Source organism: Paroedura picta, chromosome 3 (genome assembly GCF_049243985.1).
Source record: "Paroedura picta isolate Pp20150507F chromosome 3, Ppicta_v3.0, whole genome shotgun sequence".
Taxonomy (NCBI): domain Eukaryota; kingdom Metazoa; phylum Chordata; class Lepidosauria; order Squamata; family Gekkonidae; genus Paroedura; species Paroedura picta.
In genome coordinates, this window is record NC_135371.1 from 59,800,374 (window position 1) to 59,820,427 (window position 20,054).

Below are 20,054 nucleotides of genomic sequence, written 5' to 3' on the forward strand. Positions count from 1 at the left end.
GTGGTAGAGGAAGTCGGCAGTGGCCTGTTTGAAGGGAAAGGAAAGGCATTGGGGAGGCCGCAGAGGGTGGTGGCAGGCAGGGGAGGTTGTGGTGGGCTTGTTGGAGGGCGGGCAAATCTAATCTGGTGGCTGGCAGCAGGATGGATGATGGGGAAAGCAGCAGAGCAAACATGGAATACCCTGTATTGCTGGAGAGTGGTATGGCTTCTGGCAGGTAGCAGGGTTTCCTACTGGAGGCAGATGCCCACAGGACATCACCTTACCTGTTGCCTTCCAGGGGCCCAGCAAGCTTTAGGTTTGTGGGATGGCACATGCATATGTCTATGTGTTTCCAGGCCCAGCAGCTGGTGGTGTGGCTTCCATGCAGTCAGCTGGCTGCAAGGCGGCTGGATCTGCCCATGATTCTGCCCACATTTCTTTGCATATCAGTAAAGGTTGCAGCCAATTTGTTGCCAAAGTATGGTTGTGTGTGTCATCATTCTGCCCCAGGAACTCTCCCTTTGCTATGCAATCAAACATCCCCTCCCCTTCTGAGCATGAGATAATTAAAATTATAAAATACATATTTTCCAGAGGGATCCAGAGGTCTCTCATGCCTTTGTATTATAAAATGACTAGAAGGTTGAGAAATCATGATAGAACAGGTTCCACACATCTTTAACCACTCCTGCGGTTAAATAAAGCCCTAAGGGCTATTGGGGAGGAGTTAGGGCGGGCTCTGTCCGTGATAAGGGCCAAGCGGCCAATGGGGAGGCGCACAAAGCGCTTTCCAATTGGCCCCTCGCCAGGACAGACCAAAATTCCATTCACCCAGCCCAGTCTGGCTGCCAGTCTGCTCCTAACCACCTCAGGGAGAGGAGGTCAGTAGGGCTGCCAAGGGGGATGAGAACAGAGGCTGCGCCAGCCCTTTTTTCCCCAAGGCTGTCCTAACTGTCATGTCCAACTGCAAATTGCCTCAGAACCCTGACAGAGCTGGCAGGAGGCTGCAGAGTGCTCCCCCTCCCCCCTCCCTTCAGGCCTGCTGTGAATGAGCCTCTGACAGCCCCTGACTGAAAGGAGGAAGGCATTTTCCTTCAGAGAGCAATGCAGGGGAGCCTGAGGGCCTTCCTTTTGAGGGGGGACTTTCCCCTTCTGCCAAACAGCTGCCTGACTGGGAGGCCACAGAAAAGCCCCTTCTTACTTAAAATACTGCTCTGCCCAGAGGTTAGACACAGCCAAACCATGTGTCTTTCTTCTTTGCAACTCTCTGCAGATTTGAGGTCACTGCACAGCATTATTCTGCAGAAGAAACTGGCTCTTTTGTCTCCTGTTTCATCTGCACAACAACCCTGTGCAGTAGGCCTCAAGTATTTCAATTCAACAACAACCTGTGTGGGAGGCCTTAAATGTTTCTTCTCTACCACAACCCTGTCCAAAGTAGCCCTTTCTGCCTCGGGAGCTGATCTTTATACTCTGCAGGTGAGCTGTAATTCCAGGAGTTCTTCAGGCCCCACCTGGAGGTTGGCTACCTGTGGGATGGAAATATTCCTGGAGGCTTGGAGGTGGGACTTCAAAATCGTACAATGCCTTCAGAGTCCAGCCTTCAAAGGAGCCATTTTTGCCTGCAGTTGGTAGGGAGTGGTGCAGGGGTGTCCCTTCTGGCCTATGGATTATGGCCAGCCCTTACCAGCAACTGTTTGTATTCTGGGGCATAGACAGGCAGACCAGCATCAGTCCTGTGAGTCTGAAAAGTGCAGGAAGATCTAAATAAATATTTACAGCCTGAAACTGTAAATAGAGAACAAGTAAATGTCTGGAGACACATAGTAATTGAAATGACTTATTGGCCTGGCAAATAACCTTGGCCTTGCAAATAAAAAAAAACAGTATAAAAAACCTTACTAAGGTCAAGACTGCTGTGCACAGAGAGTCTTCCTCTTAGGGTTGCCAGCTTCCCTGTGAGGCTCGCTACCCCACCTCCCTCATGGGGAGTCTGCTATGGGGATAGAAAGGGAAGACGACTGGAAAATGCTTTGAGACATCTGAAGCCTGCTGGGTCACTGCGGCCCATTCCCAGTTCTCTCATGAAAGAAGCATGTGGGTACATAACATTTTATCAACAGTGAAAAAATGGAAAGGAAGGAACAGGGTGGACACATGTGTGCTGTGACTACCCCATGTGTATTAGGGCAGAGGGGCATTTCGGTGAATGTGGCCTAATTCACACAAGAAGGGAAATGATGCAGAACTGGGGGGAATTGGTTGCCATGTAATCTTCCCCTAAGAAGAGTCTCCAGTCTGATTTTCTCTTCACATATCTGAGGACATGGCTCTGGAAAGCTCATCTGTAACCACTACGCCAAAATTCCCAAAGGTCAGTCCTCTCCCACACTCAACGAACATTCCACACCACAGGTTCTTGACACCCATATCTCCACACCCATGCCCTCATTTGCCACCGTGCCACCACAACCTCCCACACAACACACACATTCAACCCCATGCCCTTACAGACTGGACAACTCCTCCCCTTCCTCTTCCCACTGCCAAGCTCTAGCGCCCGTTGTATTCTTGGATACAACGGGCTTTGCCCCTAGTGTCAAAATAAAGCAGAAACCTAAACTAATATTAATGCATCCAACAATAACAGCTCCTTTTATTATATTTTGCAGCCATGCTGATACATTAAGTAACTAACTCATATGTCAATATTTTTGCCTTCAGCTACCTTCAGTTACAGCAGTCTTTAAAGGAAGAGTTTATGACTGATTTCTATAATATTTAAAGTCTTGACAACTTCTATAATATTTCCAGTTCTATCAATGTAAAAACAACATTTTTACTATGGCATAAACTCATCCCTGCTATGCCAGAATCGTAGCTAATGCCTGTCTCTTCTGAATGACCACACATGACAGAATGCATTTCTTCTTTTAGATCAGTGAGAGTGGCAATAATCAAAGTAAAGCTGACTACTAATTCAGCAGACATATTTTAATGGCACTTTCCACTTCTGAAACTCCATTCCAAGGGAAGAGGCTCCTTGTGTATGCAAGGAAACCAGTTGACCTTTCAATTAAAGAGTTTAATAAATAATATTTCTCTTTTTTGGGCAACATGTATAAGGCTATCCAAATGTAAGATACATTCAGAGGAATGATATGATGTTATTGTAATGTTTGGGACCACGTATCCAATTGTTCCTAGTTGTTGCTATCTGGATGGCAATGCCTTATAAGCACAGGAACCACACAAAAAATATTCTGGCAGCATCAGAGTCAAGAGATTTCCTCTTCCTCTTTTTTCCCTTCCTCCATTTCTAATCCTAATTCTGAATTATGTGATTGGTCTCATTTGGCTTCAGGGTCCATTTCACCCACTTGGCAAAGAAGCTGCAACTTTTTATTATATTAATAGTTTTTCATACTTCATTCAGAATCTCTAAATCCTCTTTTTTGTAATAGCCACGGGCAATAGAGCTATGAATCCACTGCAGTTGGTTACTGTGCAGTTCTTGTGATCATAGATTTTCTCTTATACAGCTACATCAATTGTAATTTCTTTCTCTAAAGTGAAATAAAATCTCAAAATATGTACATAAAACATATTTTGTAATTAATATCCTCCAATTTTATCATGTTGTGGCATAAAGACTGCAAACTTCATTTAAACATATAGTTTCACTTTTATGGGTTTTCGATAATGTTTGTCGTATTATTATAATGGTAATTGAGATCTGAAAGAATCAGTCCCTCCGTTTCTCAAATAACCACTTGATGCTCATCTGAATATAGGAGAGTGCTTTGATCATGGCCACCTCGATATTGCTTCCAATGAAATATATATTTTTATGTTTGGAACAAAGAACCTTTTTTGACATGTATGATCAGTTTGATTTTTTTGCAGTTTATATTTGCCCCAATGGCAATTCATACCTTTACTGTAATGCTAAGCAAGTGCATACAATATAAGTATAAATTTTAAATTGCAAATCCATAGAAGCTCATAAATGATGTTATTCTTTTTGTTCCTCAAATTACAGCAAAAATGTACTAGATACATCCTTTAACTAAGGCCTTTAATACCAATGTACTGTGTAAAACTTGAAAAGGGGATGGGCTATGTATTATGTCTGTGTGTTTAGAAATAAAGGCAGAATAGTGAGATTTACCCTTTTCAAGAATGTGCAAGGGACTGCTGTCTTTTTTTCATTCTATCATAAAAGATGGAGAAATGAGATCTGGTGTTAGATTATTCTTCCATTCACCTTTTTATTAGCCGTCTGTGTTAAGAAACTAATATAGTAGGATTTTCTAAAAGGTGTGTTTATATGCATATTTGGGGACAACATTTTAATGCTCTTACAATTGTAGCTCAGAGCTCTCACAAACATCAAACAGACAGACAGACTCAGAGTATAATCCTAAACCTATGAAGTCAACGGTTTTAGAAACATGTAACTGTATTTAAGACTGTCCCGTAATGGCCAAACTAAATGCATCCTTAACAGCTGTCCTGAGGACACTGCTGCCATTGTAAAGTGTTTCTGAGGGCCTGACGCTGAGTGGGCTCACAGTGTAGCACTTCTGTCCCCTGATGCCCTTTCAAGAGACAGAATAGCTGTGTTTGTGTGTAGCCACTGTGGAACTTGATAAGGGGCTGGTGAGGGTAGCAACTTAAGAGCGCCTGAGCCTGCAACACTCATAGGATTTTTAAATCACTGTAACATCACTGTATCCCTGCAGTGCCCACAAAGACACGGAGACATCAAGATTGGCCCTTTAGTGCTCCATTGAAGCAAATGAAAAGCAAAGCAAAACCTATGTACAGGCTATTCACTTGACATGTACTGAACAGTCCAGAAACAAATGTATTATGCTGTACATCCAATTCCCTACCACAGAGAAACTATGCAAGTTTTTAATATAGGCAAAATTAAATATTACCATAGTTTGAGCTGGGTGCTGTATATTTGGTGCTGGACTTGCGAATGATGTTTTCATGGATCTGATACCATTCATTCTCATTGTTGCACCTGCAAAAATATAACCAACTTTACTTGCTGCTTTACATAGACTTAAGTGCATGTGTTCACCACACACACAACAAAGAAGAAAAAATGTGCATGTTTGACAAATTCTGTTTAAGAACAGTGAAATCTGAAATGTTATATAAAATAAGACAGGCCTTTTCAAATTAAGAATCTCTGAAATACTATCTGCAATGATGATAACACCTTGGTGAACTGTTTACTTGGATATGCACCTCTCTCTTTTAAATTCTACTTGCTTAGGCAGCATATACTAACATACTAGTAGTATAAATCAATAGAAAAATTGCTGTGACATGTGAAATGCAGGGGTGTAGAAAAATATTGTCTCTTTGGCCCATTATGCACGAGGGGGATAGCGCGCATTCGGGGTGGAATGGCGGCGACTAAAATCATTGATAATGCATGGAGCTGGCTGCAACCGGCCGCAGATTCGGTGCATGCCGCTGAAAAAGCCGCGTTAGCGAAACGCGGAAGAAAGCGCAGCTTCAGGGTGACCGGGGCGCAACCAGAAGCGGCGCCAGGGTCGCCTCGTACATAATCGGTTATACTCTGGGTTTCGTTGCTGTTGCGTCCCGTCCCGTGCATAAGCGGTTTGCTTCGCTTCTTCCCCCTCCACGTTTTCCATGTGACCTGAAATCGCCATTTCGGCGGCCGTGCATAATGGGCCATACTGGAAAATAGTTCTTTGCTGAGCATACATAATATCACATTTTATATCTTTAAACCGCCCGTGGCGCCGCGGGCGCCACGGACTAAATAAAAGGGTAAGGGGTTCTAGGGCGGGATGTGTCCGTGATGAGGAAGGGTCCGGATTGGAACCTTCCTCCTGACAGACAATCGGAGGGATCAATCGGCAGGCGCGCAGCGCCTGCCGATTGGTCCCTCCGATTCCCAGCCCCAGCAACTGTGAGCCGCGCGCAGCGCGGCTCGCAGTTGCTGGGGCTGGCCTGGAGCAGGCCAGCTGCAAGGGAGCCCCCGCCAGCCTGCGCCGCCACCCGCCGCCACAAGACGCCCCCCCCGCCTCGCTGCAGCCGCCGCCCGCCCCGCCTGCACGGAGCCGGGACAGCCAGCCTGAGTACCGTGGGGCAGCGGCGACGCCCACCTGACACCACAAGCTGCCGAAGCCGCGCGAGAGGAGCCATGCCGGCTGCGCAACGCTCAGCTCACCCCGTCCCACCGAGCTGCAAGTGGCAGCCTCGACATCGCGCTGGAGCGGCGCCTCCGCCCACCCTGTCCACCCGACGTCCGAACCTGCCCCAGCCGCGCCGGGGGAGCTGCGCTGAGCGCCTCAACACTCCACCAACCAGCTCTCTCCTGCCCTCCAGCTCGGCTGCCTGTGGTTCCTGTGGCTGGCGGGGGCTCCCTGCCCGGTGCCCTGAGGCGGCAAGAGACGCGACACTGCTTCCCGGGGGGGGGGGGGGAGAGTCCCGGGGATAGCTTCCCCATGCTCCCACAGCACAACCGCCCCCTCCCTAGGTGTGCTCCGTGCCGAGGGAGGGCCCTTTTCACGCCCGTTTATTTCCCCTGCTCCACAGGCTCCAGCCTGAGGTGCGCAGCGACAGAACGCACGTGGCCCCATGCCTGACGAGGATGGGCTGTCAGACCCAGGAGACGGGGGGGGGAGATACTCTCTTGGAAAGCCATGCCCAGCCCCTGCTGTCCGACTTCCCAGACAGGCAGGGCTGCTAGAATCCCCCCCCCCCTCGAGGCAGAGATCCGTGCCCAGAGATCCACAGCATGACTCACCCTGCTTCAGAGGCACAAGGCTGAGCTGCACGCAGAAAGCGAGAGAGCAGGACATATTTACACCAACTGCAGAACTCGCGGGGCTTTAAGACCCAGGGGACACTTACTGGTGGGGGCAGGAGAAAGAGAGGGCTGCCGGGAGACAGGGATTTTCACCCAGCTACACAGGCACAGCTCAGTTCAACAGAGAGAGAAAGACACAAACCTCACACAGGACAAGACAGGTACACAGACAGACCACCAGGCATGGGAGGAGAAATTTGCTTTCACTTTGCTCAAAGACAAGCAGCCTATGGAGAGGGCAAGTCATGCAGGGAAGGCAGGCTTGGAGATGGCGAGCCACGCCTTCTCCTGCCACTAGGAACTGCCTGCAGGGACTACCCTCCCTCCAACAAATGCCAACCCTCACCCCTGCTCGAAGAAAACATGCCACCTCCTCTCCAACTCTCCCTGCCCCTGCTTGGGTCACTGGGGGTGGGGGGCATTGCTCTCTCTCTCTCTCTCCCTCTCTCCATTTCTCTCTTTCCATGTCATTCTCTCCCTGCCTTTCTCACCCTCTCTTTCTCCCCATATTTCACTTTCTCTCCTGTCTTTCTCCTTTTTCCTCCCATTCTTGCTTCCTTTTTATCTTAACTACTTTCCTTTCTCTCACTCATTTCTCTGACCTCCCCCAATGCTAGCGCCCGTTGTATTTTGGACTACAACGGGCTATTAATCTAGTCTAAATATAAATATATAGAGAAGATATAGATTTCTATAACCTATGCCCTTGTTCCATGTGTCTCTCTCTCTGAGTGATGTGGACATAGTCCTCCACTGTGGGGCACGTTTCTCTTATACTAGGTACCTTAGAGTTTCTTGAAAAAGCACCAGACTTGTGCAAGCAAAATTAACTAAAGCAAATTTCACAGTAGAGGACCACCTCCACAGTCTTGAGAAAGAAGAACTCATTGACTAAAGCAAAGGCATTGGTATAAGAACCTAACCAATCAGATCTGTCTAAAGGCTGAACTCAGCAAACACTGAAGTAGTACAGAAATGGCAATAAAGGCCTAGTTTGGGTCTGTCGTTATAGAACACTGATAGAACAACACAGACATTTTAAAATTAGCCCATCTCATCTGCTTCTGCAAAGTGTGTGTCTGTTTCTTATCTTATTCATCAAGCTTACTTAACTACTGGAATGCTGGATATTCAAATAGGAGTTGACATCCACATATCCACTTGCTACCTGTGTAAGGGGAAGTGTTCCAGGCCTCTTAAAAAATCACAGAAAGCAGCACACATTCTGTCCTCAAGCCTTCCCTTGCACAGAGATATTCAAAGCCATCTAACAGACGGCATGCTTATGATTAGAAGTACAATTCCTGGCACTTTTAGTTAAACTATCTCAGGAAACAGGGCTGGAAAACTTCCGAACAGGATCTAAAAAATTGCTAACAGTGAGAGGAGACCATACTGGACAAGATGAGCCAAGGATCTGACAATACAAGACAGCTCTGTAAATTCTCTGCATGGTGTAAAAAAAAAGTTATAAGAAGCCTGTACCATTGTGCCTTTTATCCATAGTTTATTATTATTATGATCCACAATCAGCTATCAAAAAAACCCACATTGGATACATAAACATATACAGAATTCCTACAACTAAGGATAGGATAAAATTATTAAAATACTAAACCAATCTAAGGGGCCAAACACCTTGTCCAATTCAACATCCAGTCCAAGAATTAGACATGAGGTCAAAAGATAAAGCAAAACATTATTTTATTTGTGCAAACAGAAAGACCAACAGGAACATGACTCTTACTGATCTGTGTCCAGCAATGTTGGCACAGAGTTTTATACTACTTCCTGCTCTTTGGCACTTTCTATTGGTCATCTAATGGCTGCAGATGACATATAACACATTAATTGGTTCTTATCTATAGAGCATCATTAGATTCTGAGAGCATTCATATGAAGCAGGTTACAACAGGCTAAGACAAATCTCTTTTCACAGACTTTCCCATGGACTTCAAAAGTAGATTCTTGTTTCAATCTCGTTTCTTCCTGGTCCAGCTGGCTTGGGTACCACAAATTGTTTCATTTCCTTATTGAGCACAACTCCAAAATATCTGAACACTTTAACTTGTTTGCTCTCATGACTATCAATCTGTCACTCTATGTGATAAGTCTTTTAGCAAACAGTGCTTTTCAAAGACCTATCAATCCACAGATCAACAACAATACAATACATTTTCAGCTTTCCTCTCATTTACAGAATCAACTTATCAAAATGACTTGGAAAGCCTGTTATGATGAAACTAAAGAATACTTTAAAACAACAACAACTGGAGACTGAAGCCAGGAACAGACAAGACAGATCTTTCCATGAACCTGAAAAATGCCCCAAGGTTTGCAGCACAAAATTGAAAACCAATAAATAAATACATGGGGGATTTTAAAATCACAAAATAACACAAGCAGAATCTGCAGTTTTAAGAAATGGATGCCCTTTATGGTTATTCCTAGGCCATGCCATGGTAATTCCACAGCTTTCAGGGATTTCAGTACCCTTTAAATGTAGCGTCATGCCAGTCAAATGCAAGCTGAATATTCTGGCCCCTTCACATGACATCGCCCACATCCAGCGTCTGGCCCGCTGACTGCTCACTGCATCCTCCATTTTTAAGCACTTCTCTGGGAATGCCAAAAAGTGGATTCACCACCCTAAAAAGCGCTAGCTAGCAACCGGAGAGGAACCAGCAGGCAACCAGCAGAAGGAAGCTATGGAGGCTCAAACAAACTAAAGTCGTCTGCAGCATCCTGGTCTTGCTCCTGCTTCCCACTCCCTTGTTCCCGGGGACAAGAATTCCTTTTTTTTAAATGGCAATATTCCTGGAGCGAATAGGTGGACACGCATGTAGGCAATGCCAGAAATAAGAGCATGCCTCTCGAAAGTTTTCTTTACCAATTTACTAATTTATCAAAGGACTTGGCCACTTCGGCTTCAGCACCAGCACTGGTACCCATGAAGTCAATGGCGCTATAGACTATAATGGGAATATTGGCATTCCTGCCTTTCCCGTGGCCTGAGGGAGTGGGGGTTTGAAGTACAGCCTCCAAACATCCAGGGTAGCTCTGGGAAGCTCTTCCCTGACTCCCCTCCAAATTTCAAAATTTTTGGTCCAAGCAGTCCATGTCTAGGGGCTCCCGAAGAGAGTGCCCCATCCCTCCATTATATCCAATGGAGACGACTCTCCCATTGGATATGATGGAAGGATGGGGGCATCCTCTTCAGTACCCAAGACATGGACCCCTTGGACCAATCACAAGGAAGCTGATATTAATTCTTCCCCACTGTGACTCTCTGGCTCTGGTTCTGGAGGAGAGAGACCAGCCATTGAAGAGCTGTCCTCCAAATTCCATCCCCAGAAAGGCAATGAGCTAACAACATGTGGTCAACAACATAAAATGCTGTTGACAGTTCTAACATCTGAAGGAATGCTGAACCACCTCTATCCAGCTGGCGCTGGAGGTCATTCACCAGGGCGACCAGGACTGTCTCCACTCCATGGCCAGGACAAAAGCCCAAATGGAATGGATCAAGGACCAAAGTTTCCTCCAAGTATGCTAAGAACTGACCCACCCTGGCCCTTTCAATCATCTTCCCCTTCCGCCTCAGATGGGGCAATAACTGGCCAGGTCACGTGGATCAAGAGATTTTTTCCCCCCAGAGAGCCAGCTTGGTGTAGTTGTTAATAGCAGTGGCTTCTAATCTGGTGATCCGGATTTGATTCCCCACTCCCCTACATGCAGCCACCTGGGTGACCTTGGGCTCATCATGGCCATGATAAAGCTGTTCTGACCAAGCAGTAATATCAAGGCTCTCGTAGCCTCATCTACCTCACAGAGTGTTGTGGGGAGAGGAAAGGGAAGACGATTATAAGCCACTTTGAGACTCCTGGTAGAGAAAAATGGCATTTAAAAATAATAATTCTTCTTCTGTATGAGGCAAACCACCGCTTTCTCCTGAAGTCAAGGAGAGGTTAACAACCTCCAGGAGGAAATCTTCTATCCTTCTGTCACCTGATTTGAGTAATCAAGAAGGACAAGGGTCTAGGGGGCATGTGGTTTTCACATTAAAAGTAGTTAACATCTCACATTAAAAGCAGTTAACATTTAAATTCTAGGAGCTCATATAATTTCATTTTCCATGCCAGTTAGGAGTGAGGGAGTGCTGCAGTGTTGCCCATAAGTGGCATACAGGTGGTTATTTCCACATATCCCTAAGTTTGTTTGTTCATAGGGAGGCCAGCTATTGATGGTATTCTATAGGCCTCAACCTTAGGACCGGTGGAACAGCTCTGTCTTACAGGTCCTGTGGAACCGTTTTAGTTTCCACAAGGCCCTGATCTCACTTGGGAGATCATTCCACCAGGCCAGTGCCAGAGCTCAGAAAGCCCTGGCTCTGGTCAAAGCTAATTTAAGTTATTTGAGGCTTGAGATCTTGAGCAGATTTTGTGTACTCTATCATAAGCTTCACTGAGTGGAATAATGGGGGGGAGGCTGTCCTGCACGTATGAAGGTCCCAGACCTTTTAGGGCCTTAAACCAGATTTGGTCTTTAAATCTGGAGCTAATGCAATTGTGTGAGCACTGGTCAAATGGCTCTCTCTATCTGGTTCCTGTAAGGAACCTGACCACTACATTCTGGACCAGGTGAAGTTTCCAGATCAGAGAGAATGGTAGCCCTGCACAGAGTGTCCATTGCATGGATCTCAGTGATCAGGTTGGATGCCAATAGATAGCAGTAGCTGCCATCCCTGGTGAAGATGGTTAAAAGTCTGGTGGGCGGCATTTGTGACTTGGGCCTCCATCAATAAGGAGAAGTCCAAGATCACATCCAGACTTCTGATGGCGGTCAAATTTGCTAGCTGGATCTCATCAAGAGCTGGAAGTTGAAGCACCACATCTGGGGCTCACCAACCTAGCCAGAGGACTTCTGTCTTAACTGGATTCAGCTTCAGTCAACTCACCACCACTTCTAGGCAACTGGTCAGTACACTTGGGGGGGGGGGATGGACGGCTGTCCACCAACAGATATAGCTGGGTGTCATCAGATTTTGATTGTATTCCATCCTGAAACTCCAGATTAGCTGGATGAAGTGGCACATATAAATGTTGAACAGCACTGGGGAGAAAATTTCTCCTTGTGGGACCCAACAAGTTAGGGCATATTGCTGGGAGGTATTCTGCCCTATTACCACCCTCATTCTACAACCCTGGAGAAAGGACTGCAGCCATTTTAGGGCTGTGCCCTATATCCCTGCATTGGCTAGCCTTTGGCAAGTAGCCAATTGTCTACAGCAGGGGTAGTCAACCTGTGATCCTCCAGATGTTCATGGACTACAATTCCCACGAGCCCCTGCCAGAAAATGCTGGCAGGAGCTCATGGGAATTGTAGTCCATGGACATGTGGAGGATCACAGGTTGACTACCCCTGGTCTACAGTGTCTAATGCTGCTGTAAGATCTAATAGAATCAGCAGCACTGACTTGCCTAGGTCCAGCTTCCTCTGGATATCATCTCTGAGGGTGACCAGAGCCACCCTCACCCCATGGCCAGGTCTTAAGCTAGAATGGAAAGGATACAGGGCTGAGGTTTCCTCCAGAAAACTCTGTAGATGTACCATGACCAGATGCTCAACCACCTTACCCAGGAACGACAAATGCAAAACCAGTCTGCAGTTGGCTGGGGTGGCTGAATCCAGTGTTGGTGTTTCCAAAAGCAGCTTGACCACCACCTCCTTCAGTCTCTCTGGCAAAGAGCCCTTACCCTCTTTCGCCAGCTTTCACTATCCAAGAGGGACATGGTTCCAGGGGGCAAGTGATCGGTCATAGTTATGTCCGCATCAGTCAAGGAGTGTGCTGAAGTAGTCCAAATTCAGACCTTGAGATGGCCAAGGGGCCTCCAGTTCACTGAGTGCATCAATCTCAGCAGGAAATTTGTGGTGGAGTAACAAAATTTTCTCTGCAAATGAGCTTGCAAACACCTCACCACTAAAAGCCAGTCATGGAATTTTTGTTGTTCCACTAACTAGGGAGATCAAAGATGGATTTGTGTTGAATAATTGTGCCTGGTGAGAGCTAATGGAGGCAATGGAGGAAGGTGGTTTTTCTCACCTGCTGCTTCACTCACAGCTACACCATTGCAAATGGAATCAAGAGTAGTTGCAGGGCCATTCAGCTTCTCTAGGCCCACTGCTGCTTTCCTTTGCTGCCTTCTCAGGGAACCCACCCTAAGTTGGGGAACAGTATTTTATTCAATTTTCAAAATTTTAAAAGCCAAGCACAGCAGCACTATCTGTGCCATCAATAATAAAAAAGAAGCCTATAAATCCTAACCAGTGATCTGATACTCAGTAAGCTTCTAAATAGCTTGGCTCACATATAGTCAGCTGGAAATCACAACTCTGTAAGTGATTACAAATGAGGCTCTCAAGCTGCTTAGAACTGCTGAAAAATGTTAGTGACAGCTGTAGCTTCTACCCTGTGCTTTGCTTTCCCACAGAATTGTCAAGTCACAAATTTTATTTAAAGAACTGTGCATTGGCACTGTCAAACCGAAGCAAAGAACGTAGGAGACTGAGTGCAAAGAATAGAGGTGCACACCCCTGAAGAATATCTATTTAGTTACTTGGAGAAAATGAAAGGAAAATCCATTGGCATAGCCTGTCAAGAGATACAAAAACACTTAACTGTGAATGACTCTACATTGTTCATTAGGTCAAGAAGACTTCACCCATATATATTTTATATAACATTCAGTTATCTGACCTTACAAACAATTTGGGCGGTTTTTCCTATGTTGGCATAATAAATAACTTACGTGTAAACTTTGAGAACAAAATCTTTTTCTTCTTTTAATTCAGAGATTGATGGAATAACATCCATGATACTCAATACAGCACAACCATACGGACGTCGATAATGCAGATGAGAAGGACCCTTCCTTGAATCATTTAATAACATGCGTCCTAAAAACAAAGAGTTATTATAATTACAATTTAGCTTCTCCTAAACATCTGTCATGCATGTATAAATGTATTTGGCATAAAACAAATATAAAAATTAACCTTGCTCTTCTGGTTCATAAATAACTAAGTCCATAAAGAGCTAATTCCAAAGGGAGAGGCATGTCAGCCTGCTGCAGCCAAAACAACAAGAGTCTTGCTACATAAAATTGACAAAATTATTATGACATATATTAAGACATTTTTGTGAGCCACAATCTACTTTGGCAGAAGTATGACAAAGTAAGTACTGATTTTAAAAGCTGATGCCATAATACATTTAAGGTGTCACAAAACCCTTTGGTTACATTAAGATCTTTGTTAACTCATTTGCCATAAAACATGACCTCCTTACTCTAGCACAAACACTACACTACTACACTATACCTTAAACCTTTATCACACAAAGGGTACAATTATAAATATTGGACCATCATTTGAGAATTTTCTCTGAGAGACAGTTAAATCAAATTTAGCAACTATGTCAGCAATTTTGGAATATTTTTCTAGGACAATTTTGCAAAAATTAGGCTTATGGTCCTAAAATCTTTTTTTAAACCCTAAAATTTAAAAAAATCATGAATAATTTTCTCTTTTTAAAAAAATCTTTCCTTCACAAGAGATGACAGTTGGTTCCACAAATTAATTTCACTGATGGTCCCTGTAGAATACAAGGATTATCTGCAACTGGAATTCTTAATGCTATGACCCACTTGCAAAAATTGATAGGATTGAGTCTATAGGTCCTAATAGTTTGCTTTGGAAAATGTTGATAGCTACAAGGGAATAGATTAATTCTTATTATGAAGGATTTTTAAAGCAGAGGCCAAGCCACAAAGAAGGTAAGAATGATTTCTAACAAGGACATATCTTGGATCCAGGTTATATGTTCCTATGGTTTCTGAATCTGTTAAAAATATTTCTCTCCTCCATTTGAAATTCCAGGCAAAGAGATTACACAGGATCACCCCAAGATTATAAGCATGATTCATTATATTATCTTCCTTCAATGACAATGTTCACTTGCCCCAACCCCTTTCCTCAATGAACAGAATCACTATCTGGGTGATAGTGTGTCTCTCTGTGTTATGTGACATGTGCTTACAACTTATGGACATCCTATGAATTAATGACCTCCAAAATGTCCTATTGTTAATTACCTTCCTTCCATCTTGTAAACTAAAGGACATGGCTTCCTTTATTGAGTTAGTCCATCTCATGTTGGGTCTTTCTCTTTTCCTGCTGCCTTAAACTTTACCTAGCATTATTGTTTTTTCCAGTAACTCTTGTCTTCTTATAATGTGACCAAAGTATGATAGCCTCAGTCATTTCAGCTTCCAGGGAGAATTCAAGCTTGTTTTGATCTAGAAACCATTTATTTGTCGTTTTAGCCGTACACGATATTGGTAAAATTTTCCTCCAACGTCACATTGAAAATTAATTTACTTTCTTCAACTTTCACACCCATGATATAGTAATAAAGTAATACTGTAATAAAGAATACTGTAGTATGAGTTATCTTGATCTTGGTTGCCAGCAACACAGCCTTGCACCTAAGAATCTTATCTAGTTTCTTTATGGCTGCCCTTCCTAGACTCAATCTTGTTCTGATTTCTTAGTTGCAGTCTCCCTTTTAGTTGATGATGGAACCAAGGAATAGAAAATATTGAACAATTTCAATTTTTCTTAATCATCAACCTTAAAGTTGTATAAACTTTTCAGCAGACATTACTTTTGACTTCTTGATGTTCAGATATAATCCTAATTTGGTATTTCCTGCTTTAACCATCAGTAGTTGTTTCAAGTTTTCACTCTATTCTGCCAGTAATGTGGTATCATTTATATATGTCAAATTGTTTATATTCCTTTTGCAAATTTTCACTTGTCCTTCATCTAAAACTAATCCATCTTTCCTTATGATGTATTCAGATTCTGTCCTAAGAGTAGCCTCTTTCTAGAGTACAGATTGCACATCAAAGCAATCACATTCTGGCAAACCAATTTCTTTTTACAAACAATTATAATTTTTAATGATTCTCAGACAAAATTTTGGTTGTAAAATATGAAATAGAAGCTTATTTTTTCATATGCTCCAGTAACTAATGTTAATTTGCAATATGAACTTTTGTGCCTCCTCTTCTTAATGCAGCTTGAACTTCTGGCCCTTATCATTCTCTAGATGGTAAGAATGTTTGTTATAAGATTTTGACCGTTAATTTACTCATGTGAGAAATTAATGCAATGGTTCAAAAGTTGCTGCAGTCTTCACAGTCTCCTTTTTTAGAATGCAAATGTAGACTCAGTGCTTTCTGTTTGTGAGCTATTGTTTTATTTTCTACATTTTTGGCACAATCTTGTTAAGATTTTGATGGACTCCCTTTTTTGTGGCTTGGAATAGCTCTACTGATATCCTATATATTCCTGATTATTTATTTCTCCCAATTGTTACTTCACTTTCTAAAACTGCAGTTTTTTCTCCAACGGATTCATTATGTTGGAAGGGATCTTTCAGCCTTTCTTCTCTTCTGTATGGTTTTACAATGTATTGTTCCAATCTGTGTGGCCTGCTGACATCACTTCGGTAGTTTCTCGAAGCCTGAAGAATGTTTCAGGGGTTTCTCAAAGGTAAAAAGGTTGAGAATGGCTGGATTATGGGAATAATCTTTCTGTATTCTTTCTTGATAAAATCTCTGGTTTCAATCTGTAATCATCCCAGTTCCCACTCATTTGAATTTATCAATAGGGACCGAGCCCGCTCTAACAAACCCAATATTTTTCGGTATTTCCTGATATTCCCGAATCCCAACACAATATTTTGATATATTAAATATTTGGGAATGTTGGGTTTTTTCACCTCCATGAGTACACAGTTCACTACAAACTGCGACTTTGCTATTTGGAGTGGACAAGGCTTTAAATTATATAGAAACTAATAATCAAGCCCGCTGTACCTAAAATACAGCGGGCGCTAGGCATGGGAGCCCCCGGCAGTCGCACGGAGCGGGGCTGCTGGGGGCACCCTTGGGCAGCGGCCTGACGCGTCAGGCTGCCGGCAAAGGAGCAACTGTGAGCTGCGCTCTGCGCGGCTCGCAGTTGCTTCCTTGTTAGCAGGGCGGGAATCGGCCAGGCCAATCGGCAGGCGCGATTGGCCCGGACGATGGTCAGTCCGGAGGAAGGGGCCAATCGGCATCCTTCCTCATCCCGGACCGAGCCCGCTCTAACTCCTCCCACAAAGCCTTTACAGCTTTATTTAGTCCGCGGCACCGTGGACTGTGTTCAGATTACATTTATATGTAATGATACAAAGTTACCTAGTGCTCTCTTAAGCTAAACTTCTCATGAAGCTGCCTTATTTATTATTTTGATTTATTTCCCACCACTCCTGAACTGGCTCGTGGTGGGGTACAATTGTCCATAATAAAAAACCCCAATAAAACCCCATTTAAACCGATCAGGACATAAAAAACATACAACAAGAACAACAATCCCAGAAAACATAGTTGGTGTAACACAATCTCCTATCGCCCCCCCCCCACAATATTTAATGGAGGAAGTGGGATTAGGGGGCACAGATGACATATAGCCAAGCTGCTGCTTAACACCATTTAACACCAAGGGGACCAATCAGATCTTCCTTGCCACACTGGCCTCAACCATAGACCTGGCGGAATAGCTTCATTTTGCAGGCCCTGCAGAACATTGAAAGTTCCTGCAGGGTCTGCAGCTCTTCTGGAAGCTCATTCCATCAGTTGGGGGCCAGGACCGAAAAGGCCCTGGCTAAGGCCAGGCACACATCTTTCAGGCCAAGAATGACCAACAAGTTGGTATCCACAGAGCATAAGGCTCTGCGGGGGGCATAGAGCGATAGGCAGTCCATCAGTTATGTGGTCCTAGACCGTGTAGGGCCTTAAAGGTCAAGACCTTGAACCAGGTCTGGGCAGGAACTGGCAGCCAATGCAGCTGCTTGAGAACAAGCTGGATGTGGGCCCTCCAAGATGTTTCTGTGAGGACCCTAGCAGTTGCATTTTGAACCAGCTCCAATTTCTGGATCAAGCTCAAGGGCAGGTCCTCATAGAGCGAGTTACAGAAATATATTCTGGAGGTTACAATCACATGGATCACCGTGGCCAAGTGTTCAGAGGACAGGTAGGGCACTTTTATCCATGCCTGGCTAGGTGGAAAAATGCCTGGCCAGCTACCCTCTCAACCTGTGCCTCCAAACTTAGTCAAGCATCAATGGTCACCCCCAAGTTCCTGGACGGGGGCATGATCGTAAGTTGCATTCCTGCATCAGACCACTTGTATATCAAGGCCTGTATTATCCACTCAGACTGGGTCCCAGGCAGAGGGCTTTCATATCACCTGCTATCTGATCCTTTTAGCTGGAGATTCCAGGGACTGAGAGTGGGGCATTTTGTGTGCCAAACAGATTCACTACAACTAAGCCACAGCCCTTCTGGCTTCCTAATGGTATACAGAATAGTATAAGATATATAGAAATACTCTTTAGTTTGATTGAGTTCATATTCAGTAAAAGATACTGTACCTATCCGGATTACATGAGCAACAATGTACAGATCTTTCTTCATGTCCTTGCTACTGAGGTCCTAACAGAACAGAGAAAAAAATTAAGTAAAAATTATTTATGTTTACTGTGCATTAAAATATAAAGTCATCCCTATGTGTCTCATCACATATAACAATCTCAAGCAATAATATAATTTCATATGTTTATCATTTATTTAGAAAGAGGCATCACCTATGTTTTAAACAAGTAAGACTTGTTTAGTTCTAACTTATTTCATATGTTTCTTTCTCCTTCCTATTCATAAATACAGATCCTAAGAGGCAGAAGGAAAGAAATATATGGCTGCATAGTCTGAAAGAATATTAGGATATATTAACGTGGTCCTGAATAAATACACCCTTTCCTAGCTTATGAAGATAAAATACAATACAACTGGAAAACTTGCTCATCAGTAATGTTTCAGTTGGTGAAAATAAAAGGAGTTTGGGACCCTGATCGAGAGAGGAAAGGTTCACCTAAGCCAGTGGTTCTCAACCTTCCTAATGCCGTAACCCTTTAATACAGTTCCTTATGTTGTGGTGACACCCAACCATAAAATTATGCAACTGTTCTTTCACAGAAATTAAACCAAAACGGACCAATGCCGTGAAGATCCATTATTCATGACTGTATATAGATTGGGTTTTTTTCCAGGGTTTCTCAGTTCAGTTCTGCCTCTTGTCCTACCATGCCAATCTCGCTCTTTTCCACTGCTCCAGACAGATGAACACTCTATCTCGATCTACCCCGCAAGGCTGTTGTGTGGATGGCACCCCCTGGCAAGCTGCTTGCCCTGCTGTGACCTCTGTGAAAGGGTCGTTCAACCCTCAAAGGGATCACGACCCCCAGGTTGAGAACCACTGACCTACCCTTTTCCAGGTAATGTGAAAAATCCAGACCATGCCAGAGGCATGGACATTTTGCATATCAGAAGGTCAAAGTCAAAAGGCCTTTGGCCTATGGCTGTTTGCTGGTAATCCTGTTCAGCACTATATACTCTGAAGATCTTCTCTGATGGGTCACATTAGTAACAGTGATCCCTTGTGCCTGGAAAGAGAATGGCTGTTAACAGTGGTATTCACCTCATATCACCCATTTCTAGATAGATTTCCTTTATTTTTTCCTTTGCCACTGCCGTGGTGATACATTCTCAAATGATACATGAGAATGATACATTCTCAAAGCAATTTACAGTGATACATATCACTGTAAATTGCTTTGAGAATGCACATTGTGCAATATGCACACTGTGCAGAACAGCAGTATAAATGTTTATGAATAAATAAATAAATAAATAAATAAAATCTTCTGTATCAAACTGATAGAGGTGGCAGTCATGTTTGGTAAGGATGTTAATAAATGAAGCGGAAACTGTTTCCATTTTGATTACTATACAGGACTATACAGGTTTTTAACAAGTTGGGTCCAGGTCCCCAGACTGAACTCAGATTCCCTGCAGCTGCACAGCAGCTAAAGGGCATAACTTTTTTAAAAATAAGGGAGAGCCAAATGAGCTCATTCCATGAGGCCATCAGTGATCACTTCAGCAGGAACCATTACATCAATACTCATATGAGACTCCATCACAGTAAGTAACTATGCTTCCTTTACTAGGCTAAGGGCTAGATAGGTGCAAGTAAATTGAATGGGAGG

At 43.9% G+C, this 20,054-nt stretch overlaps 1 protein-coding gene across 11 annotated transcripts in view; it reads right to left on the reverse strand.

Annotated features, from left to right (window-relative positions):
- DOCK3 (dedicator of cytokinesis 3) overlaps positions 1 to 20,054 on the reverse strand; it is a 292,500-nt gene that overhangs the window by 186,918 nt on the left and 85,528 nt on the right. For all 11 annotated transcript variants that reach the window (XM_077325925.1, XM_077325933.1, XM_077325924.1 and 8 more), the window contains exons 11-13: positions 18,381 to 18,441; positions 13,651 to 13,798; positions 4,926 to 5,014 (exon numbers count right to left, since the gene is read on the reverse strand). In XM_077325925.1, coding sequence (XP_077182040.1) covers positions 4,926 to 5,014; positions 13,651 to 13,798; positions 18,381 to 18,441 — 298 coding nt within the window. The remainder of the gene's footprint in view (positions 1 to 4,925; positions 5,015 to 13,650; positions 13,799 to 18,380; positions 18,442 to 20,054) is intronic.